At 33.6% G+C, this 25,694-nt stretch overlaps 2 protein-coding genes across 2 annotated transcripts in view; one reads left to right on the top strand and one right to left on the bottom strand.

Annotated features, from left to right (window-relative positions):
• The window catches only part of LOC106102809 (KH domain-containing, RNA-binding, signal transduction-associated protein 2-like), a 21,554-nt gene extending 17,113 nt beyond the window's left edge, over positions 1 to 4,441 (top strand). The window contains exon 10 of the mRNA XM_013282393.1: positions 4,389 to 4,441. Coding sequence (XP_013137847.1) covers positions 4,389 to 4,441 — 53 coding nt within the window. The remainder of the gene's footprint in view (positions 1 to 4,388) is intronic.
• A 3,251-nt stretch (positions 4,442 to 7,692) lies between these two features.
• Positions 7,693 to 24,432, bottom strand: LOC106102837. Its single transcript, XM_013282430.1, has 10 exons — positions 24,269 to 24,432; positions 23,802 to 23,883; positions 23,252 to 23,352; positions 22,520 to 22,657; positions 21,664 to 21,738; positions 21,509 to 21,596; positions 20,819 to 20,919; positions 19,582 to 19,703; positions 17,742 to 17,892; positions 7,693 to 7,873 (listed from the first exon to the last, which is right to left on the bottom strand). The coding sequence occupies exons 5-10, from the start codon at positions 21,718 to 21,720 to the stop codon at positions 7,811 to 7,813; spliced, it is 582 nt and encodes a 193-aa protein (XP_013137884.1). The 5' UTR covers positions 21,721 to 21,738; positions 22,520 to 22,657; positions 23,252 to 23,352; positions 23,802 to 23,883; positions 24,269 to 24,432; the 3' UTR covers positions 7,693 to 7,810.
• Between the last annotated feature and the right edge of the window lie 1,262 nt (positions 24,433 to 25,694).

A 25,694-nucleotide genomic window follows, 5' to 3' on the forward strand; every position in this document is an offset into this window, starting at 1 on the left:
CCTTCTCCCGTTGATCCGAGATGACTTCGTCGCCGGCGTCGGGGTTAATATCAATCTAGCATAAATTATAAACAAGACATTATCGAGTTAAATAAGATTATTATAACGATATCATTAAAAATGTAGACATCTCTAAACTGATATAACGTACTCATAAAATCCTCGAGCAAACGGAATAGGGATTGGAAAAGTCAATAGTCAAGCGCCAATATTTATTAAAATTTATTAAACCAAAAAGATTGTACAAAACAAATAACTTTGACAATACCTTAAAATTATACATAACAGGAAGTAAAAAATAGTCGTTATTTTAAGTTATTCTAGCTAAGCTTATCTGGTGATGGCCACACTAGGCAATGCCTGTATCGTGGCCACCGGAATTCACAGATACAATATTATCCTAACAGTTTGGGGTACGGACTACCGATCTTGCGGTCGAGGGTTCGAATCCCGCCATTCGACTGTCGTGAACTATATCCTAGCACAAGCCTACAGCTTTGTTGGAATGGTTAAAGGAAATATTAGTAAATTAACAAAAATCTATTAGTGTTTAAAAAAAATCGATAATTAAAGGCATGTTCTTTATCTATTCGTAATTGAAAGGATTTATATGATACTAGTTTTCGCCCGCGACTCCGTCCGGGTGGCATTAAAAAAACAAAAGTAAATAGCCTATGTGTTCTTCCAGAGTATCCTCTACATCTGTGCCAAATTTCATCGAGGTAGAGAAACATCCATCCATAAACGAAATAAATATCCTAGGTCTTTCTCCTGGCTCTAAGCTACCTCCTCAATTTTCAGCCATATCGCTAAAGCCGTTCTTGAATTATAAATAGATTAACAAACACGACTTTCTCTTATATATAGATTTATATAAAATTTCTTGTGGTATTATTTTTTTTTATATCAGTAGATTTTTGTTTATTTAATAATATTTCCTTTAACCATACCAACTAAGCTGTAGCTTTGTGCTAGGATGTAGTTCACAATAGTCGAATGGCGGGATTCGAACCCTCGACCGCAACGGTACAGACCCCAAACCATTTATCTGGCATTGACTATTGGCGCTTCCTAATATGTGTTAATAATTTACGAACAAAATAATCTTAAAAATGAAATTTCGACTAGCCTAGTACCACGCGGCACTTATATCCTAGCGTAAGTCGCGCGTTTAATTGCTTAGAAATACTGACTAGAGACAGTCAAAACTTCTGTGAAATGTTTTAGACAGCTGTTACAAAGATTCACTTTCCCATCGTTTGCTCGAGGGTTTAAAGAAATTTTACTTCGTGCCATACTAAACATTATTTTTGTCAAATATATCCCTAATGTATCAGTATTAAAAAAATATATAAAACTCTACAAATTTCAACCAATATATTTATATATATAAATTCTACATTGACCAGATTATTTAGAAATAAACTATTTATTTCTTAGTCAATTTTCTATGAACCCCAATTTATTTAAGGCTTTTGTATAATTATTTATTAAGTGAAAGGACCATGGTGTATTTAAAATTTATATCCTAGGCCTTCTAGAAATGTAAATAATTATTAATATCTTAGAATAGGTACAGACGATGAAAAATATAAAATCATAAAAAACAATTAATAGTCAAATATATAGAAATCATAAATATTTATTGCAGAATATTATCTTAAATATATTAATAATTTAACATACATTTTCTGAACACCTCTTATAAAAGTATATTAAATAATATCGCTCAACCAGCACATTATTAATAATACTACATTATTTTAATTTTTACCACAAATATATGAGCACTAAATTTTCGGCAAAGTAACTTTAATATATAGAACTATACTTTATTTATTTTTTAAATGACATGTATCTTAGTAACAACAGATACAGTATTTAATAATGCAAATTATTATAATGTTTATTAAAAAACATTGACGAAATGTAATTCGATTCATGTAAATAAAATGCAACATTTTAATAATTCAATAAAACTATCGAATATAATAAAATCATTGTATTCAAATATTAATAGTAAACTATATTTAATAATGGTATGTAGGAATAATAGAAATATATTAAAATAAAATTTAAACATAATTTAAATAAATAATAAAACATAATATAATATTATTAAATCGTAGCATAATCTCGTCTGTTTTGTGATATAATTATAGTTAAATATATTATATCTTCATATTACATACACATAGTATTATATATATATTGTTTGCCTGTAAAATAATGTTTCTGTCTATATTTTTTCAATTATTTAAAGATTAACCAAAAGAAAGAAACCAAAAGAAAAACATAACACATTGGTCAACCAAATTCTGACGCGTGTCAGATCTGGACAATCCGAATATTGACAAGAAAAATATTATTTGCAAAAAAACCTTCCAGCTTTAAGAAGTTCCCATAAAAATTTCGTAATACGTATTATTTTTATAACTTTCTATAAAAAGAATATTGGATTAAGTGTTTTCGTTGTCTCTTCAATGGTTATTGTGACACAAAATAAAAAGAAAGCTTATTTACTTATATTAATATTATATTATATTATATATTATTTTAAAATTAAACCAAATGTCATATAAAAGTTACCTATGAAGCAAGTCATTAGTAATCTAATTAATTTTAACTTTTACCTAAAAATGTTAAGTTTTTTGTGTATATTTTAAGTAATTGTGATCGTTTATTGTTAAGTATTTTTTATGACCCAAGTTACGGATGATAAGTTAAAAAATACACGTAGACAAAAACATGATATTAAGTGTATTACGTCACTACTTGGACAGTGTATAAAAAGAGTATTAATTAAATGTTTTGACATGATATAAATCTACTATGTTGTGTTCAATATCGTATGATTTGTGACGTCAGTCCTCGACAGTCTCATGTTTTATTCACGCATAATTCTGTAAGCTATTTTAAATTTAGTTACAATTTATAGATTTCATATTTGTGTAAAGAACTAACTAATTAACCAAACCATTTATCTATGGAACGTTAAAATTATTATTCTATATTTTTATGTAAATTTCGTCACCTTATACGAAATTTAATTTACTCTGCCAACTGTTTTTGTCATTCTTTCATATGTTTAAAGGTAAATTAAAAATAAATGTACATTACCAAAGCAAACTGCTTCTACAATCAATAAGGTTCGATGCGTCTGCACTGATATTGTAATTAGAAATATATCTCGTAATCTTATTATTGCATTTTCATTCCAAACCCTATTACAATAAAATCCATAATCCATTGTACCTTTTAATTTCAACTGCTCAACATAACTACAAAAGATACACTAACATTTTTCAATCTGAACGTGTCAAAATATGTCAGATTGAAAGATTTCTGACGACCACATTCTTGTTCAAAACGTATACTGCGTATACATTAAATTTAACGTAAAAAACCTTATTTTAATATTTGAATAAATATCTTAAAAGTTATTACAACATCTAAAGGAATTTGTTAAGTTTCTTTGTATCTTTAAGTTTTTGTTTTTGCTGTATCGGCCAATTAAATATTAAATTCTCTGTCCCTTGTTCCTTGTGCTCCAATTGTGTTTACACCCTTATTTGTCCCCTACATCATTAGCAAGCGTCAATCACCGCCGTGTCACAACACGCAACTATTCAGCCAGAAACTTCCAAATTAATTTCTCACGCAAAGTTTGTTTTTGATAAGCGTCATTAATGCTACGGTAACTATGACAGAGCCAAAGATATACACAAACATTCAACACGAATACAGAGCGAGAAATAATTCGAGCGTGGACCTGAAACTAATCTATCGCACAACCGTTTAGTCTAGCTGATTTTAGTTGTAAACAAACTGTACTAAACATACAATTTCCAAACCAGTACCACTTAGGGTCTTTCAAGAAGCGAGCCTACAATATCCTCAAATGCTGGCAACGCATCTGTCCCTCTTGTATTGCGGATGTCCATGGGCGTTGATGACCACTGCTCTCATATAAAAATGTTGTATTGCTAAACAATCGACCGGTGGTAGAGAAGGTACAGAGTAAAAGGTTGGCATGGTATAGGTATGCTATAAGGGATGAATCTCATATTACAATGAGAACGTTAGTTATGAGTGTGGAGGTACACCGGTAAAGGTATACCTAGAATGAGATGGATGGATTGCGTGAAAGGTGACATGATCAAAAAGGGAGTGATGACTGAGATGACGTATGATAGAGTTATTTGGAGGACAGAAACCTGTTGCGCCGACCCTACGGGAGTTGCATAAGGGTGATGATGATGATGATGATGATGAGTTGAATTGCTAAACAATCGACAATCGCATAACAAACGTGCGAATGTTTGGTCAAATATGTGCGCCCGCTCTTAATAAGTAGAAGTAACTAAAACAACGTTTTCTTTGTGCAGATTGGTTTATTGATGTTACGTGTGAGTCGGACGCAGCCGACCGTTCCTTTTAACGCATACGTGCACATAGATAAAATAAGTAAAGTTAATGGTTTAACAAAAGTAACCGTTTTGTTTTAGAGGTTACAAGTTGCTGTAAACATTGTCAAAATTGGTACTTTAACAATTAAAAGCAGATTCAAATAACATTTATGCATTCAGAGAGATTAAGTGTAAGAGGTCTTTAGCGGCATAAATCTTATCTTTCTCTTACTAATATTATAAATGCGAAAGTTAAGATAGATGTTTGTTAGAGTTTGTTGACTAAACAGCTGAAGGGATTTTGTTGAAATTTGGCATAGATGTAAAGGATACTCTGGAAGGAGACATAGGCTACTTTCTTTTGTTTTTTATTCCATGAGGGATCACAGGCGACAGCTAGTCAAAGGTCTTCTCAGGTGACCTAATAACGACTCGAGAGGCATATCATAGATTCATCATCATCACCAGCTCTCTATATGTCTCCACCGTGGGGCTCGGAGCCTACCCTAAGTTAGGGTGACTAGGCCTAGTCAACCACGCTAGCCCACAGCGAGTTGGTTGACTTCACACATATCTTTGAATTTCTTCGCCGATATGTGCAGGCATCACGATGTTTTCCTTCACCGTAAGAACGTCGAGTAAATTATGTACATATGACATTTCGAAAAATCGAAAATAACATTGGTAAATGCGGGATTTGAATCCAAGACCTGTATTACTAGTCATGTGCTTAAGCCACTGAGCCACCGACGCTCTCATATCATAAGTAAGGGAAAAATAAATGATACAACACAGTTAAAAGTTTTCCTTTTATTAGAATATTTGAATCATGTCAAATCAGTAAACAAGAATTAATTAAATAAATTTATGGAAGTGAACATTGATTGTAGATTACAGTTGATTGGTTGACAAATCAAACGTGTGTGGTATGCTAAATTACATTGATTGACATTATACAGGATGTTCGATGAATCGTTTATTAATGCAAATTACTTTGCATAAAGTTAAACTCATCATACTAATATAAATGCGAAGTTTATTTGAATTTCAGAGTTTGCAAACTAAACAGCTGAACGGATCTCGATGAAATATGGCATAGATGTAGAGGATAGTCTGGAAGACATAGGCTACTCCCTTTTGTTTTTTTTTTAATTCTACGCGGACGGAATAAATATTTCCTAATATACCCCAATGGGAATTCCAATGAATTCCCTTCATGTTCTTCATTAACACATGTTTGATTTCAAAATGGACACGACCTAATTAATCAAAATTTATGAATCTCGCCTTTGCCAAATGCATCGAAAATCTAACGAGATTACTGCAAACAGGAGAGTCATCAATTATTAAATCAACGCAGATTTAAAGCACTAAGAACACGATAACAAGGAACTAGGGAAATATTAAAAAAAGAAGAATCTTGGATCGAAACGACGACCATAACAAAAAATTAATATATGTATTTCTGTACATGTAAAAAGATTATGACATACTAACTTTCATCCCTCGACTCTGTCCACGTAGAATTTAAAAAATAAATTACTAGCCTATGTGTTCTTCCAGACTAACTACATCTTTGTCAAATTTCATCGAGATCCGTTCAGCAGTTTACGCTGTTAACTCTACAAACATCCATCTATGTTTCCAACTACTAATAACCCCCTCATTCTACTTCAAAGAAAAATACAAAATAACTTTAAAGATATCTATACTAACATTATAAAAAGGAAAACTTTGTTTGTTTGATTATAATGGATAGTTCAAAAACTATTGGGATGATTTCAAAAATTCTTTCACCTTTAGAAACGTTATTTATCTGTGAGTGACATAGGCTATATTTTTAGATTTCTCTATTATTATTTTTAAATTTCACGGACGGAGACGCGGGCAAAAGCTAGTCTTAAATAATGTAAAAGACTATCATTATATAAATATACTGTCGTTTAGGACAACTGGGATAAACGACATAGTCGTAGAGACACCGCGTGCTGAATAAATCAGTGTAGATGCCTTTAAGATGGTTATAATCTTACTAATATTAAAACGAAAGCTTGGATGGGAAATCTTTTAACGTTTTCATTAAAACATTACATGATACAAAATAAAATCATTATCTATATCTATACTATTACAATAAAGCGTAAACACACACTTCTTTGTTGCCTAAGATGTCAGCAATTACAGCATTTTTTTCAATAAATCTTTTTTTAATAAAAACCCGTACACTTTCGTCACGCTTTAGGCTATATATTTTCACGCCATTGAACTTAGGGGGTAAATATTTTGCGCAAAAGCCCTAATGTGGGAAAGAGACCATAAGTTGTTGCCAACATTAAGGAAGCAATATTGCCAAGGTTTGCCATGTCGTTACATTTTGACATTTGCAATTAATAATTTGAAATAAAATTTTCATAATTTCAAACGGATGAAGCCGCACGAGAACAGCTAGTTTTTTAATCATTTCTATTTAAAATGCTACTTTTTTAAGTTATAATCTATCGTACGTATGTTTATATTCAAAATTAATTTTAGTAAAAATAAGTAAAATGAAACTATTCCAATTATGTTTTATTCATTACAAACTAGCTGTTCCCGTGCGGCTTCAACCGCATGAAATTATTAAAGCTTTTGTTTCCATTTGTTAAATTCTCGATTACAAATGTCAAAATTACCATCACCATAATAACCTTGCCTAAGTAAGCAGCTTGTAGTTTGTGATCCCTTTTCCACATGAAAGTTTTTGTTTCGGTTTATTTACCCCCAAAGTTTAATAGCGTTTTCACGCACTTAGTTGCACTTATGACACGCTTTAGGTTATGTTCTTTAGAATGCAGTTTTGCATGCAATTTTTGTTAAAGAAAGAATTATTCAAAAATATGCTGTGATTGCTGACATCCTACGTCACGAAGAAGTGGGTGTTTACGCTTTATTATATTAGTATAGATTGCATTTAAATGTTCAAAATGTTACTCTAAGTTAATACATTTTTATAAACGGCATTAAGAGACGACCGTTGCTTTTTTGACCGACTTCTCAAAAGACGACTGACTACTTAATTCGTCTGTATTTTTTTTAATATTCGTCATTTAACATCAAAAGATTTGGACTCTTTGTTTCTTTTCCATAAAATGTTTTCTTTGACTTTTCAATTTCGTTACTGTCAGAGTTCAGCTGAAGTTAATTAAAATAGAACAATACAGTTCTAAAAAACTGGCCGAATTAATTTCCTTTTGAATCAACTTTCTTTCATCGTATGCATATTTCAGTTGCAAAAACATGAGAATTAAAATGTTTGACCTTCATTTATTTTATTGACACTTGGAGCTTAAATGTGCGTTTTCACTGACGCGAAACATGTTATAAAACATACAGTTGATTGTATTTTATTATGACGTAACGTTTTATTGTGGCGTAGTCAAACACGTAGGCTTCAACACCGTCGTAGCTGTAGAGGCATCGTAGCTCTCGTAGTATCATTCGTAGAGGGTACATATAAGCAATAGTTAAGGGTATTATATCCAGGTAGACTTTTAGCGCGCACACCTTTGACTAAACTATCGCACGACGGTTGTGCGATTGTCAATTGTTAACAATTGAACTGTTTAATTGCACAACTAAAATCGAGTAGTGTGCGCCATTTACATACGCTCACAGGAATCAAAGCGAGACTAAACAGTTGTGCAATAATTTGGTCAAAGGTGTGCGCGTGCTCTTTAGCTTTACTTATATAATAAAGCGTAAACACACTTAAACACCCAAGTAAACAAACTCCGTGGCGTACGATGTTAGCAATCTGAGCATATTTTTGAATAACTCTTTTTTATAAAAAAAAACATACACCTACGACACGCTTTAGGCTATATGTTTTCACACTATCAAACTTAGGGGCTAAAACATTGGAAAAAAACACGTGGGATAGGGACCAGAAACTACAAACTGCCAACATCAAGGAAGCAAGATTGCTATAATTCGGTAATTGGTATCCAGTGACATTCATTCTGACATTGAACAAAGGCACAAAACGCACAAGAGTACAAACAAATGCACAAATGGCAACGAATACCTTTGGGCTTTGTTGTCATTTATGCATTTGTTTTGCATTCGAGAATTTGACAAATGTGAAAAATAAAAATAATTTTATAAATTCACGCGGAAACCACACGGGAACAACTAGTATTCATAATGCCATACTAACTGTAATAGTTGACGTGGATATTCTCGTGGAAGATACATTCGCTTTCCGGCGGCTTGGGGCCGACTGTTCCGGGTAATTGGCGGGAAAATTGCGGACGGACGTGAAATATTACAATACCGAGTTGTAAAATTATACGTCGGCGTTATAATTTAGAATTCATTTTATTTGCATTATTATTTCCACTTTATCGTTGTTAAAAGTGAAAAAGGACAAAATTTTAAATTAGTTATTCATCATCATCACCAGCTCAGCATCATCTCATCATCACCATCAGCTATCCGAAGTAAGGGGTGACTAGGCCATAGTCAACCACGCTGGCCAAGTGCGGGTTGGTATACTTTGGTATGGTTGGTTGACACACATATCTTTGAATTTCTTCGCTGATATGTGCAGGTTGCATCACGATGTTTTCCTTCACCGTAAGAACGTCGGGTAAATTATTGTATATGCACAAATGAAAATTCAAACAATCGAAAATCATATTGGTACATGGGGGGATTCGAACCCAAGACCTGTAGATTACAAGTCAAGTGTTCAAACCACTGAGCCACCGACGCTCGAAACTAATTATTAATTTCTTTAAATATATGTAACTAATATCATATTTCATACTAATATTATAAATGCGAAAGTTTAGATGGATGGATGGATGTTACAGTTTGTAGTCTAAACAGCTGAACGGATTTCGATGATTTTTGGCATGGATGTAGATAGTCTGGAAGAACACAAAGGCTACTTGCATTTGTTTTTTAATTCCTCGCGGACGGAGTCGCGGGCGAAAACTAGTAATACGGTGACGATAATATACAGTAAGTAAAACAAACAGTTAAGCAACTGTGCGTAAAATAACCACAAAATTTAAGCACCGTTGAGCATAACAATTGAATTCAGCTCAAAGTAAAATTTTGGTAATGTTTCAATTATTTCATTGTCATTTTGTACCTTCCGTTATTGCGGTAATTTCGTTATTTTCAATAATAATATGAAAATACTGTATACTAAATTAAATTTCAATCTAGGAATATTACAGTTTCAACTGTTTTGTGACGTCATCTATATCCATACTATTGTAATAAAGTGTAAACTCACACTTCTTTGTTACCTAAGATGTCAGCGATTACAGCATATTTTTGAATAATTTTTTTAATAAAAAGCTCTACACTTACGTCACGCTTTAGTCTATTTTCACGCTATTAAACTTAGGGGATAAATATTTTGGATAAAAACCATAATGTGGGAAAGAGACCATAAGTTGCTGCCAACATCAAGGAAGCAAAATTGCCATACTTTGTCATGATGTCATGTCATTTTGACATTTGCAATTGATAATTTGACACATGTAAACAATAAAATTTTCATAATTTTATGCGGATGAAGTCGCATGGTAACAGCTAGTTCGACATAAAATAATAATGAAATCGTAATTGACCTTCCGTACAAATTACCAAGGAAACGGATAAATTATTAATTATCTTCTAATGGAAACTATCTTTTCTATATTAAAATGTTTCAGTTGTTTAAAATCGAATTTAATTAATAATAACCTAGATATAATTTTCACATTAATTATATTTTAAAATTAAAGAAAACGCGTCCTATTACTGACCATTTAGCAAAACATACCAGTAAGGGACTGCGTACGTAATCATTAAATAACTCTGAGTATGTTAGTTTTTTTTAAAAAAGGTGTTAGTAGATTATTTGATTTACAAACATTTCCTTTAACCATTCCAAGTAGGCTCTAGGTTAGTGCTAGGATATGGTTCACGACAATCGAATGGCTGGATTCGAACCCTCGACCGCAAGATCGGTAGTCCGTACCCCAAACCTACTATTGGCGTTTTTGGTTTATACATTAGGGTATTACTAAACAAATATATACACTAACAATTTGAATTGTAAAACAGTTAGAGCGGGCAAACACTTTTGACTAAACTATCGCACAATCGTTGTGTGATTGTCGATTGTTTCGCAGCCATTCAACTGTTTGTATAACTAAAAATCGAGTAGTGTGCACCTCCTTATAAGCCCATAACAATCAAAGCGCGACTAAACAGTTGTGCGATGGTTTAGTCAAAGGTGCGCGCGATCTTAAAGTTACTAAACAATTGAGCATCCAACCCAGAATCTTTACTGTACAAGTTCAGTGCACCGAACACAAGTAAGAGATGGCAACATCATACTTAATATTATAAATGTGAAAGTTTAGATGGATGGACGTTTGTTAGAGGTTGTAGCCTAAACGGCTGAATGGATTTCGATAAAAATTGGTATAGAAGTGGAGATAGTCTGGAAGAACACATAGGCTACTCACTTTTGTTATTTTTTTCCACGCTAACGGAGTCGCGGGCGAAAGATAGTAACAAATAATGATCACAACATAGTCCTCTAATTAGAACCCTTGTTCTCATATAAGTGTAACAAAGCCCTAGAAAATACTAACAAATACCCAATTAGATTCGATCGTGACTCGAAAGCCCAAATATTAAGAAGTTAATTAACTATATGTCAATTAACACTAAGGTTTCGACTGCAATACTTGTAATAGGACGTGTCAGCTGTGAATCAGCTCACAGACTTGGGCCGTTGAGTTATGGCTCAACTAAATCTATGCTGTGATGACTCACCGTTTGTAGCTCATAACTCAATTGAACTGGATTGTGAGCCGGATCACTGAGATGCTTCATCTATGTGAAGTGTTCATAGCCTTATTATTTTTTCACCGACTTCCCAAAAAAAAAGGTACTCGATTGGTCTGTCTATATTTTTATGTGTGTTATGTCCGGCTCTTGTGGACCGATTTTTAAAATTTTTTTAAACTTTAAACTGTCGTGGTTTTTACAATTATATTTCGTGAGATATGGGTTTCTTACCACGATTGGATTGTTTTAGCTCCCGATATTTCGGCACAGTTGCATGCGCCATGTTCACGGGCTGACTGAAGTGACGCGGTAGTGTGAAAAACAACCCAATCGTGCTAAAATACCCGTATCTTACGAACATTATAAAAAAATTTTTGTTCGATTTTTCTTAAATAATAACTCTTATGAAACTTTTAGATCTTTTTAACACGACTGATGTAATATGTCAAAGTGGATTTTGCTAAGCTGGTTGTTAAATTTTATGACACCCATTTCACACCTTTACGACATGTCATATCGTAAAAATCTGATAAACAATTTTCATGATTTTACACTTTAATATTCAATATTGTAATATTTATTAATGTTTTTAAAATAAATGTAAAACTTGTTAATCTTTAGCCGATATATGTCATTTAATAAATCAGCTCGCAGGAGGCATAGCACGAAAATTTACATGAAAGTATTCATCATATTATCGAAAAAAATTATACTAGATTTATGCAGCTTATGTTATGAATACTTTCTTGCTATTCCGTAATTTTCGTGCTATTCCATTGTAGTACACCGAACAAAATCAAACAAAAAATGGGACCCACCTGCAACCACTATCTTTCGGATAAAAAAATATTAAAATCGGTCCACTAGCGGCGGCTTTATGCCGTAACACACATAAAAGAACATACAGACGAATTGAGTTCCTCCTTCTTTTGGGAAGTCTGTCAAAAATACTGTAGAATAAACATTAAGACTTTTTATATATTTAAAGTTAACCTGAATGATAACTAGATGGCGTTACTGTCGATCAGAAAATGGACGTTTTTTATTTAGACATTCAAGGTCATAAAGTAGTAAAGAGAAATAAAATAGTATGAAAAAGGGAACTGGAATTCAATAATGGAAAAAGGCAGTCAGTAACAATTGTTCGTATTGTATATGGCAAACTGAAAACCGTCTAATCTTGTACACACACGTTTCGTCACGAACTATACGACATACAATGTAAATAAACACGCTTGTTAATTCACAACTCGTATTCGAATTGAGTTTGGGTCCGTTTACTTAATTTCATTTCGTTTAAAATGTTAGCTTTGTTCTGTAGTTTTTTAAACAGTTTTTAGGGCACATTATCATGTAACCGTGTAAGTTCAGTTGAGGACCTCGTTCTCTGGATTGATCACTGCCATCTTCATGTCACCTCACAAGCAACCCATCCATCTCTTCCTAGAACGGTTGTACAGTCAGCATCATTAATTCATTTACGAATTTCCAGAAATCATGCGCCTTTGGTTACAAAAATATTATTTACATCCGTATGCTTTCGACGTCCTAATCTTCATATACTAATATTATAAAGAGGAAAGATTTGTATTTTTATATTTTTGTATGTATTGTAATAGCTCAAAAACTACCGGGCCGATTTTAATGATAAATAAGGGCATATTTTTTTGAAGACAAAACCGTTCGTAAGTTTCTTAAGTTGTAAAAATGTTTATATTTATCCGCCTGACTGTACCCCTCTATATTCAATACTTTTCCTAGGGTTTAAAAGTACCACTTTCTTGAATTATTCGACTATTCTCGGACTGATATGCCTACAGTTAAGAAATAGTTTTAAATTTCTACATAACGTCAAAAGATTAACACATTTGGAGTACAACATATCATATTATCAACACAAACAAGCAGCCGGTCCCTTGAAGATTTCTCAAGGGATAAACAGGTGTATTATGTTTTACGAGTACTTTAGCCTTTAACCCTCTAAAATCCCTTGAATCCTTTAGACTTACCCTTGTCTCTTTATTTGAATAGATAGGGTACAGATGCGGGAACCTTCCGCTAAAATATTGCCTCTCAAACTAAATAGTCCAGCGTATAAACTACCTTTGTCTTATTGTTAAAATTTACTAACATGTAAATGTAAATACATTGATTACAATCTATATTTTTATAATAAAGCGTAAACAAACACTTTTTTGTTGCCTAAGATGTCGGCAATAACACCATATTTTTGAATAATTCTTTTTTTAACAAAAAGCCCTACACTTACGTCACGCTTTAGGCTATATATTTTCACGCCATTAAACTCAGGGGGTAAATATTTTGGACAAAAACCTTAATGTGGGAAAGAGACCATAAGTTGTTGCCAACATAAAGGAAGCAATATTGCCAAGGTTTGTCATGTCATTTTGACATTTGCTGTTGATAATTTTACAAATATAAACAATAAAATGAAGCTTTTAAAATTACATGCGAATGAAATCGCACGGTAACAGCTAGTATTTTAATAATCTAATACTTTGAATTGATAAAATAAACAATCATTTATTATTAGAGGAAATGAGAAAGTAGCAGCGGTCATGTGGAGAAATTTGGAATCAAAAAATTGCAAGCAATAAATACGAAGAGATAATGGGAAATAGTAAATATTTTTAATTAGTACATGGTGGTAGACGAGTAAGCGGTTACCCGAATTCGCCAAAATAGCGAAGCGACTACTTCCCATAACTTCAATCACAGATGCTTTTATTATCTACAAAACAGAAACCACAATTTGTAATAATAATAAAAACTGACCACACAGAAGACAGGCTTGAAGTGGCAGCAATTCCGCGTTTCGTCTGATGAGAGTGGTGCCGGAGGCCCAATTTTAGTCCCTTTCCATTTTCACCCTTTTCTTAAAAGGAAAGGATGGGAAAAGAAAGTGGATTTGACGGAGGAGATTCATAGGAACGGGAAATGTCCTCTTTATGTGCATCTCCTCCTTCGTCAATTAAAGGTAGGCAACGCATCTGCAATTGCGGATGTTTATGGACAGTGGTCGCTTTCCATTTCCGTGGATTTAGGTGGCCGCTTGCTTGTTTGCAACCTTATATTATAAAAAAAAATAAAGGTGTTAATGCTGTTAAAACAAATAATTAAAAACATATTACATAAGCCTCAAAGTAAAATCAAGAAACATAACTAAGTTTTCAATGTCTCTGAGAGACAAACTCGCCGTACAATAAACAGGCTGTTATCTAAACAATCCTAAGACGCTTTGGGATTTACTAATCTTATTACCTACTTTGGTATTTCTTGTATATTTGAGAAAGTTCCAAAGTAAACAATGGTAGTCCTTCGTGGTCGAATTAGTTTAATATTGAATGAGACAATATCCCAAAAAAGATGCTTGTTTTATTAAATAAACAAGTTTTGCAGTAAAATTACGATGAAAAATTAAAATTGAATATTTTAAGGACACCATCACTTTTAGTCTCAATTCGTTACAAGAGAGAGATAAATATATGATGTTAAGGAAAGATAAAAAGAGATAGCTATGCAGTTGTCGTTTATTTGCAAAAAACTATTTCCTATTATGTTTTTTTTTTGTTTAATGACTTATTTTTAGTTGTTTTACTTAGTAGATGACAGTGTTAATAATCATTTAAATATATGTACGCATGAAAATTCCATTCGTCCGAGCGTCGGTGGCTCAGTGGTTTAAGCACTTGACTTGTAATCTACAGGTCTTGAGTTCGAATCCCGCCGCCACGTACCAATGTGATTTTCGATATTTCGAATTTTCATATGTACATAATTTACCCGACGTTCTTACGGTGAAGGTAAACATCGTGATACAACCTGCACATATCGGCGAAGAAATTCAAAGATATGTGTGAAGTCAACCAACCCGCACTTGGCCAGCGTGGTTGACTATGGCCTAGTCACCCTAACTTTAGGGTAGGCTCCGAGCCCCTCGGTGGGGACGTATAGTGTGAGCTGGTGATGATGAAAATTCCATTCATCTTTGAACTAACTTTCGCCCACGACTTCGACTGCGTGGAATAAAAAAAAACAAAAGCAAGTAGGCTATGAGTTTTTCCAAAATATGCTTTACATCTATACCTTTAATTGAGATCCGTTCTTTCATATTTATAATATTAGTAATATTTAATAGTGACATATTATCATCATTAACTTGCTCCTATCCATTTTTGAGGGTGGGCATATGTGTACTGCTCTTCCATACATCTCTATCAGCCGTCACATCTGAATCCACTCCCTTCTTAAGCATATACTCTTTCACACAATCCATCCATACTTTCTTCGGTCTTCCTCTTTGTAGCCATCCACATTCATTCTTAACAAATATATACGAAATACCGACAAATGCACAGTAAAATATATTACTAAATGGTACAAATAATTCAAAGCTTTCAAGTTATCTGAAACGTATCAATTTCAGTGAAGTTGCACTGCCCAGTGGATTGTATATTGAATCTAGTTCCAGATATCTCCGAGAACGGATGAACTTAAGTTAGTTGTAAGTTATTGAAGTGCTAATACAACGACAAAACTATAAAGTGTTCGTAGCTTAGTCTTGTGGGACCAAGTTTTATCGAGTTTATGATCGAAATAAGTTTTTACTTCGTTTTCAGATAACATTGTAATTTTATTTTGCTATTGTTGTGGAATAGACTCAAAATATTATTACTGAATTTATCTAATTATACTCTATACTCATGTAATAAAGCGTAAACACATACTACTTTGTTCCTTAAGATGTCTTCAATTACAGCATGTTTTTAAATAATTCTTTTTTTGATAAAAGTCCTACACTTACGCCACGCATTAGGCTCTATATTTTCACGCCATTAAACTTAGGCAGTAAATATTTTGGATAAAATCCCTAATGTGGGAAAGAGACCATAAGTTGCTGCCAACATCAAGGAAGTATGGTTTCCATGGTTTGTCATGTCATGTCATTTTGACATTTGCAATTGATAATTTGACACAGGTAAACAATTAAATAAAATTTTCATTATTTTATGCAGATGAAGTCACACGGAAAAAGCTAGTAAATAAATAAGTAAAGTATTTGTGATAGAGTTTATAAGTTGCGGTTTGTTTCATCTTGTCCTGTCTGTTGATATGTTGAATATCTATTTTCAATCATAATAACTAGTCATGTACTTTCTACCAACAATCTTTCATTCCAGTAATTTAAAGAATACAGTTCAAAAATTCATTCCAAAATATATGTGGCATTTTGTAAATTATTCCTGTCGCAGCTGTTATTTCTCAGTGCAAATTGAATTTTATTTCCTCGTTCAGATATAACGATTGCATTTCATTTAATTCTTCTTTTTAATTTTATTTATTACGAATTTTCATTTCCTATTAAATTTCACGAAACTGAAAATGTATTACATTTTTCAATTTATTTCTCAGCGAATTTGATTTATTACTGAGTTTCAATTTATCCCCGTATTGAGTTTCGCTTGAAAAATGCTATTAAAAATACAATAGTGTGTCGAGAATATTCTAACCGTAGGTTTCAACTACAGAAACATGTCCAAAAGCATAATTATATACATTACTAGCTGTTGCCGTGCGACTTCATCCGCATAAAGTTATGAAAATTTTATTTTATTGTTTATATGTGTCAAATTATTATTTGCAAATGTGAAAATGACATGACGATGACAAAACATGGCAATCTTGCTTTCTTGATGTTGGCAGCAACTTAGGGTCTCTTTCCCATATTAGGGTTTTTATGCAAAATATTTACCAACTAAGTTTAATGGCGTGAAAATATACAGCGTAAAGCGTGACATAAGTGTAGGGCATTTTATTAAAAAAAGAATTATTCAAAAATATGGTGTAATTGCTGACATCTTAGGCAACAAAAAAGTGTGTGTTTACGCTTTATTATAATAGTATAGATAGATAACGTGAATTTAATTATACCAATATCATACTAAGAATCACAAAACTTACATTACTTTAAGTTAGCAAGAGATAGCTCTTGTTAACATTTAAGTTAACTTGAAAGTCCGTTAAGCTGATTTTTGCTTTTGTAACGGGTCGATAAGTTAATGTGTCTAAATGTATACCTATTAAGTCGCTATATTTGTCTTAATAAAGTAAAGCCAAAGGTCGTGGTAAAAACAACAAAAAGTCATTTATTATTCAAGATCTTCGGGCAGAAAGTTTTCGTGACAAATTATCAACCTTTTTCTAACTTTGCACTGATTTGTTTAGTGAAAAATGAGTTTTATCTCTAGTGAGTTTGAGTCACGGAATGAAGTGTATCTTAAAAATAATATCTAGAAGAATACGTTACATACAGTGGACCTATCATGAAATCTTGTGAGAAAATTTTCGACATCGACAACTATGAGATTTATTCGTGAATCACATCAGATACTGGCGATGGATAAATCATCATCATCATCATCATCATAAACAGCCTTTATCTACCCACTGCTGAATATAGGCCTTCCCCAATACCTTCCACAAAATGCGGTCCTCCGCTTTTCGCATCCAACGACTTCCCGCCGTGCGCACTAAGTCGTCGGTCCACCTGGAGGGAGGACGCCCCACGTTCCTGGTCCCCGTTCGTGGCCTCCATTCTAGGACTTTCCTTCCCCACCTGGCGTCTCTGGATCGACAGATATGACCGACCCATTGCCACTTCAACCGTATTACTTTAAGAACTATGTCATACGGTTAATGCATAAATGCAATAAAAAATTCTATATCGAATAGTTTCTCGCAAACCTGATGTCACACAATAATCTTACAAACATTCGCAACTAAAACCACTGGCACATTTTTGACTAAACTATCGCAAAACTGTTTTGTCACATTTCGATTCCTATGATATATGAAGGTGTGCACACTACTCGATTTTTAGTTGTGCAACTAAACAGTTGAATGGGCTTCAAAACGAAAAGAAAATAGTTTAGTCAAAAGTGTGCTCCTCTATAAAACGTCATATAAAATACTAGCTTCCCGTGAGGCTTTATCCGCATGTAATAATGAAAATTATATTTTATTCTTTACATATGTCAAATTCTCAATTGCAAATGTCAAAATTACGTTACCATAGTAACCTTGCTTCCTTAATGTTGGCAGCTTTTAGTTTAAGGTCCCTTTCCCACATGAAAGTGTTTTTTTTTTAATTTATTTATCCCTTAAGTTTAAAAGCGTAAAAATATATATCCGTGTCGTAAGTGTAGGGCTTTTTATTAAAGAAGGGATTATTCAAAAATACGTTGTGATTGCTGACATCTTAGGCAACAAAGTAATGTGTGTTTACGCTTTGTGATATTAGTATAGATAGATTGTATCGTCGTCTCAATCATTCTCTTTAAATAAAGAAAGATAACAATACATTCAACACTTGTTAAAGCAGAGTCAAAGTGCTTTGTATTTCAATATAGATCCCACTGACCGCTTTGTGGCGTGGCAAAGCCTGCGGCATTCCTTGAATAATGTGGTTCGGTCTCACATATATTTGTAGATATGTAGTTACTTCAACAAACAATCTGTTTGAGGTAGCACAGATTTCGCTCTTCGTTTATTCTATTTTGTTCCAATTCAATTGTTTATGTGTTCATGCACAAACTTTACATGTATATCTATACTCTATACTAATATAATAAAGCGTAAACACACACTACTTCGTGGGTTAGGATGTCAGAAATCATAGCTCATTTTTGAAGAGTTATTCTATACCTATACACTAGCTGTTCCCGTGCGGCTTCATCCGCATGAAATTATGAAAATTTTATTTTATTGTTTACATTTGTCAAATTTTCAATAGCAAATGTCAAAATGACATGACATGACAAACCTTGACAGATTAAATAAATTTGGAGTGTCTGTTACTAATATTGACACCAAAAATCGGAAAGATGGTGTATTTGCGTTGCTGATAACGAAAATCGCATTCACAAAATTTTTTGTCTGTCTGTCTGTTCACAAGTCGCGTTTGTTCCGGGTAATCTCCGAAATGACAGTCGATTTCGACCGGCCTTTCACTGAAGGGTAGCTGACGTATATAGGGATATTATAGGCTACTTTTTATCTTAATATTGCGTGGATGAAGTCGCGGGCAACAGCTAGTTCTTAATAAAAAAGCCCTACACTAACGACACGCTTTAAGCTATACATTTTCTCTAATCCAATCCTCCCTTCATTAGTGCCAACATGAACAACAAATAATTACAAACTCTTTATTATTAATTTTACTTTAAAATATTATACTAAACAAATACACTAGTTTAAAAAACCTTATATAAATTACAGATTATCATAAAATACACATGATTTAGTTATTTTTTACTTCTTAAGCTTCGATACTCTTGAATGCTGTAAAACTATTACGTTGAATTCCGAATGATGGGCGACCATAACTTCCAATTTTTGCGTTTTTAATCTTAATATTAAAACTTCGTCAAAGGGATCCTTAAAAATACAATTAAATTTACCATACTAATATTATAAATGCGAAAGTTTAGATGGATGGATGTTTGTTAGAGTTTGCAGCCTAAACGGCTGTTCGGATTTCGATGAAATTTGGCATAGACGTAAAGGATAGCTTGGAAGAACACATAGGCTACTCAGTTTTTTTTTATTCCATGCAAACGGAATCAAGAGCGAAAGCCAGTCAATAATAAATTTAAGAGCGGGCGTACACCTTTTCTAAACAATCGCACGACTGTTGTGCGATTGTCGATTGTTTCGTAGTCAACTGTTTAGTTGCACAACTAAATATCGAGTAATGTGCGCATCTCCATGTAAGCTTAATAAGAATTAAAGTGGGACTAAACAATTGTGCGATAGTTTAGTCAAAGGTGTAGGCATTCTTGCTGTATTTATTACATCAGTATGTAACGTTAATACATAATGAGGTGACAAATGAACAAATGGCAACATAGCTCAAATACTAAAACGACAGCTGCCCTAAGACATCTGCAACTTAAGGTTAAATATTGTCTACTTTTAATGGACAGAAAAGGGATTCCCTTTCCTGTTAATCCTCTCCTTAATCAAATATACTTCCATCATCCTTTTGTAATAAAACAGAAAGGAAAGGAAACTTAATGACAGACAACACGTGGAATTATTTGCACTTGAGGCGTGTCTACTTTGTGGTCGTGGCATCAGAAGATTTCACGATTCGTAAAGCAAATGCTACAGCTAACTCTACCACTTACATATACCCCTATCCTGTATTATTTCCTGTATATCTGCGGGTAATAATAACAGTACTAATAATCGTTTTGCTACACGGGCTAATAGCGAAGAGCTTCGACCTCAAGAAGCTCTCGCTAGACAGTTGGATTAAGGGCCGGATTCAAAAGGCGGTTATTTTAGAAACCGCGCGCATAGTGATTCGGTTCCTGTCTCTGTCCTGACCACTGGTTGCTTGAGTCAACGGATTCCGCAGCCGGTGGTGCTCTATTTTTTATATAATATATTTCATTTTATTTTTATATCAAATCTTGTAAAGTGTATTATATAGAAAAAAAAGAAATAAATATATATGGAATAATAGTACTAATATTGAATTATCTTACAATTTCTTTGACGCCAGCTTGCGCCATGAACCCCAACCTCCTCATCGCGATTCCGTAGTTAGTTGCTCCCATAACGTTTATATTTGTTAGTATTGGAGAACCTTTTAAATGAAACAAACATAAACCGTCAAATTTAAAGTTTTTCTCTATCTTACTAATCTTACTTCTTACTAATTCTTACTAATATTATAAATGCGAAAGTTTAGATGGACGGATGTTTGTTAGAGTTTGTAGCCTAAACGGCTAAACGGATTTCGATGAAATTTGGTATAGATGTAGTGCTTAGTTTGGAAGAACACATAGGCTACTCACTTTTGTTTTTTTAATACTACGCGGACGGAGTTACGGGCGTAAGCCTGTAGTAGAATATTTGTCTGTTTATCGTCTATGGATCAAAATGGACTTAATTTTAAATTCAACAAAATTTTCAATAAGTAGTTACTAAAAAATAGTGCATTAACAGTTATACAAACGAAGTTCAAAATCGAAGTAATACCACGCGCAAACCTTTGACACAACTATCGTACAACTGTTTACTATCGCTTTGGTTTCTATGAATGTATATGAAGATGCACTACTCGATTTTTAGTTGTCCAAACAGTTAAATTGACTGCAAAACAAACGACAATCGCAACAGTTGTCCGCAAAAGGTGTGCGCCCGCTCTGAATATTGCAAAAAAACATATTCACCATCTTTGTTAGTCATCACAACTCCTTCAACCGACTCATCTTCCATTATCCTATCGACTATTGGATTAACCGCATTCAAGGAAATCGTCTGAAATATCACATCAAAATGAAAAGTAGAAATCTAAAATGATTACCGAAGGAGTAAATTTACTTACTGTATTTATCAGCCATTCGTCTCTTGAATCTTTTAACAAGTTAGATAGAACCTTCATGATGGAGTTTTCTTATTGCTGAAAATAAAATATCAAAGATTTAGTACTAGCATTTACCAAGATATGTAAATTTATAACGCACGCACCTTTGACTTGCACTACTGGTTAGTCGCGATTTGATTCCTATAAGGTTATATGGAGGTGCACACTACGCGATTGCTAGTAAAACTAAACAGTTGACTACGAAACAATTGACGACAACAGTTGTGCCATAGTTTAGTCAAAGGTGTGCATCCACTCTTAAGAGTTTTTATTAATTAAATTGTATATTGTTATCCTCAATATGTCCTTGCATCTTTTGGTAAATGTAGTAAAATTTCATTGCTGTGAAAGTCTTCACTACATCAGTATTATGTCTGATATCTGTTAATAGTGGTAGAACCCGCTTTAACATCTTTCCACGAATGGCCCGGCTCGCCACGACCACACAGAAGACAGGTGTGAAGTGGAAGCAAATCAGCGTTTCGTTCGATGAGTGTGGTGCCGGAGGCCCAATTTTAGTCTCTTTTCACCCTTTTCTTGAGAGAAAGGGATGGAAAGGAAAAGTGGATTTGATGCTGGAGAAGACGGATAGGAAGGGGAAATGTCCTCTTTATGTGCGTCTCCTCCTCCGTCAATTAAGGGTAGGCAAGACATCTGCAATTGCGGATGTTTATGGGCAGCGGTCGCTTTTCATTTCGGTGAATTCAGGTGACCGCTTGCTCGTTTGCCACCTTATGTTATTAAAAAAATCTCAACCGTATTACATATGTTAAAATTGGATAGTACTCTAAACATTAAATGTATCCTAATTCCTTACATTTCTTTTTGTCTTCTTGCTTTTACACGATCCTTTCTTCTTATGAACAACGCATGCGGCGAACTGTTCGTCCCTAACCAATGAGATCTCCAGACAACAGGTTTCTATGCGGTATGCAACCAACTGGTCTAACGCATCCTGTTGGTCATGGATGTCATTTAATTATAAAAAACTCTGTTTTAGGGTAGATAGATTAAAGTAAAATTAAAATTAAGTAGTTAACTTATCTCTACTAATATTATAAAGAGGAAAAATTGTATTTTTGTATTGAAATAATTCAAAAACTACTGGGCCGATAACAAAAATACTTTCACTATTAAAAAGTTACGTTATCGCTGAGTAATGTAAGCTATATTTTTTAATTACATATGGACGGATTCGCGAGCAACAGCTAGTATATTTAAAGTATATTTAAAGTTAACTCAATGTATTTAACTAACTGGGGAAAAACTATTGAGTTTTCGCTCGCATCGGCTTCTTAGTTTTTCAGTGTATAAGACAAAATAATCAGGGGTCCAAGAAATTATCGTTACGTCATCCACATCGGACATAAACCGACTAATCCCATCATTCTGCTAAGCACCCTGATTTACTCCTATCGTCAGTATGCAGTATTCTTTTCCTAATATTTAAAACAGAATTGCAGAATTTATCTGTACGTTCTAACTGAGAATAGATAAACTTTTAAGCCTCGGCTTAAAAGTTTATCTATTCTCTTATCTCGATACTAACTATTTCCATTACAGCTCGATGTGCGGTTGTAGTGAAATGTGGCAGCCTTAAAATCAAAGGGGCGGCCATACTTTCTGGCACGGTGCATAGCTGAGCGTATTCTATAACACGGATATTAGCAGTAAACAAATGAATAGAGGTCATAGCTTCATCAACAACTCCCAACGAAGGGGAAGTATGTACTCCTCTACGTCTATATAAGCCGTTATATCTCAATTTCCCTGCATATCTTACACTCAATCGAGAGTAGCCTCAGTGGTAGAGAAAGTAAGGAGTAAAAGGTTTGCATGGTATGGGCATGTGAGGAGGGTTGAATCGCATGTTACAAGGAGAACCTTAGTTATGAGTGTGGAAGGGTACAACGGTGGAGGTAGACCTAGAAAGAGATGGATGGATTAGGTGAAAGGTGACATGATCAAGAAGGGAATGATGTCTGAGATGACGTATGATAGAGTTATGTGGTGGACAAAAACTTGTTGAACCACTACAGGAGTAGGATAAGGAGAAAGATGATGATCTTATAGTCAATCAAACAAAGGTCGTCACTTACTATCCCGAAAATAAACAACACCGTATACACTTGGGTTCTCTTCAATGCGCATTATTGTTTTAAAAGTTGAAGTGCTGAATTCCTGGAAATTAATAAAAGAATTTGTATTCGAGATTGTTTCTATTTTAAAATATTACCAACATTGTACAAGTTGAATGCGACACCAGGTTTAAAACACCTGGTACCTAGCTTACAGCCCGAATAAACCATAAAAATAGCCTATGTTATTCAGTGAAAACGTAGCTTTTTAATAGTTGTTTTTTTTAAATCCCTCAGTAATTTTTAAGTTGTTTCAATACAAACAAAAATACAAAATATTCCTCTTTACAATATTAGTAATTATGATAGTTTTATCTCCAGGTGTGTTAAACCTAGTACAGGTTTCTGAAAGAATATAAAAATCTCTGCCGCTTTAATCGACACCGGAATTTGAATTATTTGTTAAAACTCTTAAAATTTAGCCTCACAGGTGGCAGCTCCTTTCTCGACACTTTCTTTTTACACATATTATTCATGATATAAAAGCTATCAAAAATACATGAATTGTAAACTGAATTATAAAAATTACACAATACAACAAAAATGTCAATATTAATACGTCATTTAAAATCAAGTAAGTCGCTAAAAAGACATCTACACACCTTTAATTTCAGTTATCAATGAAGGTGTATCTAGTTTATGACAAAATATAAGATACAAGCGAGAAATTCTGACATACTTGTTAATTTTTACATTTTCAAAACATTAAGTTCAAAGTTTGAACTCTTGAGAATTAAAAGAAAGTTTAGTATTAAAAAAATGAACTATAAACTGGTCAACAGACGTGGCCGTGAGTTGACATTTCATCCTTCTCACTTATTAGCATTAAAAAGAGACAAAAACTACTTTTCATACAGGAACTAGAGAGGCTGAAAGTCGCAACATTTCACATGTATAATCCGTGTAAACTTTGTATTAATGCAGCTGGGCACATCACTAGTGTAATGACGTAACACGTAGCGTGTAAACGTGACTAGATAAAAGATACAGACAGTACTGCAACGTCCGTGTAAATTGATTACACATTGTATTTGTTGTAAGTTTCACACGCGGGCAAAACCGACAATGCAGTAGAACAATACGAAAATTGTTTTTCAGCTTTCGCCCGCAACCCGAGTGTAATTAAAAAAAACAAAAGCGAGTAGCTTATCTTCCAGACTATCGTCTACGTCTATGCCAAATTTCATCGAGATCCGTTCAGCAGTTTAGGCTACAAACACTAACAAACATCCATCTAAACTTTCGCATTTGTAATATCAGTAAGATAAAATAGTAATGACAGGACAACTACAGTACGACAAGGATCCTGTGACCCTTTTGGTATTATTTTTGCCCACCGGGTTAAATAAATTTATCGGTCTATAGTTACATCGCTAAATTGAACAATTCATTGCATACGTGGTCAGTTTATTTGACATTATGTTTGCATTAAACCTTAAGTACTGCCATGGCCTGTTCTGCCATGTTCTACCTCCGTGTGAAACTAGCATTATGATCATTTGGTGCGGCAAAGGCGAGGGAGTTTTCTTTGTGCTTACAATCGACGCTATTGTGATCTCAGAGAAGCTGCACTGATTGGAATTCTCAAATGCTTTCTTGTTATAAAATTAATTTCTAATTTTCTAAGCAAATTAAATATCTGAATTTTTAATAAGACAACGCAATAAAAGCAAAGTTAAATCTTACTTTTTACTTAATATTACTCGTATGAATGCGAAAGTATAGATGGATGGATGGATGTTTGTTAGAGATTGTAACCTAAACGGCTGAACAGATCTCGATGAAATTTGGTGTAGATGTAGAGGATAGTCTGGAAGAACACATAGGCTAGTCACTTTTGTTTTTTTTTTTTTT

This window comes from Papilio polytes, unplaced genomic scaffold (genome assembly GCF_000836215.1).
Source record: "Papilio polytes unplaced genomic scaffold, Ppol_1.0 DF823901.1, whole genome shotgun sequence".
NCBI lineage: Eukaryota > Metazoa > Arthropoda > Insecta > Lepidoptera > Papilionidae > Papilio > Papilio polytes.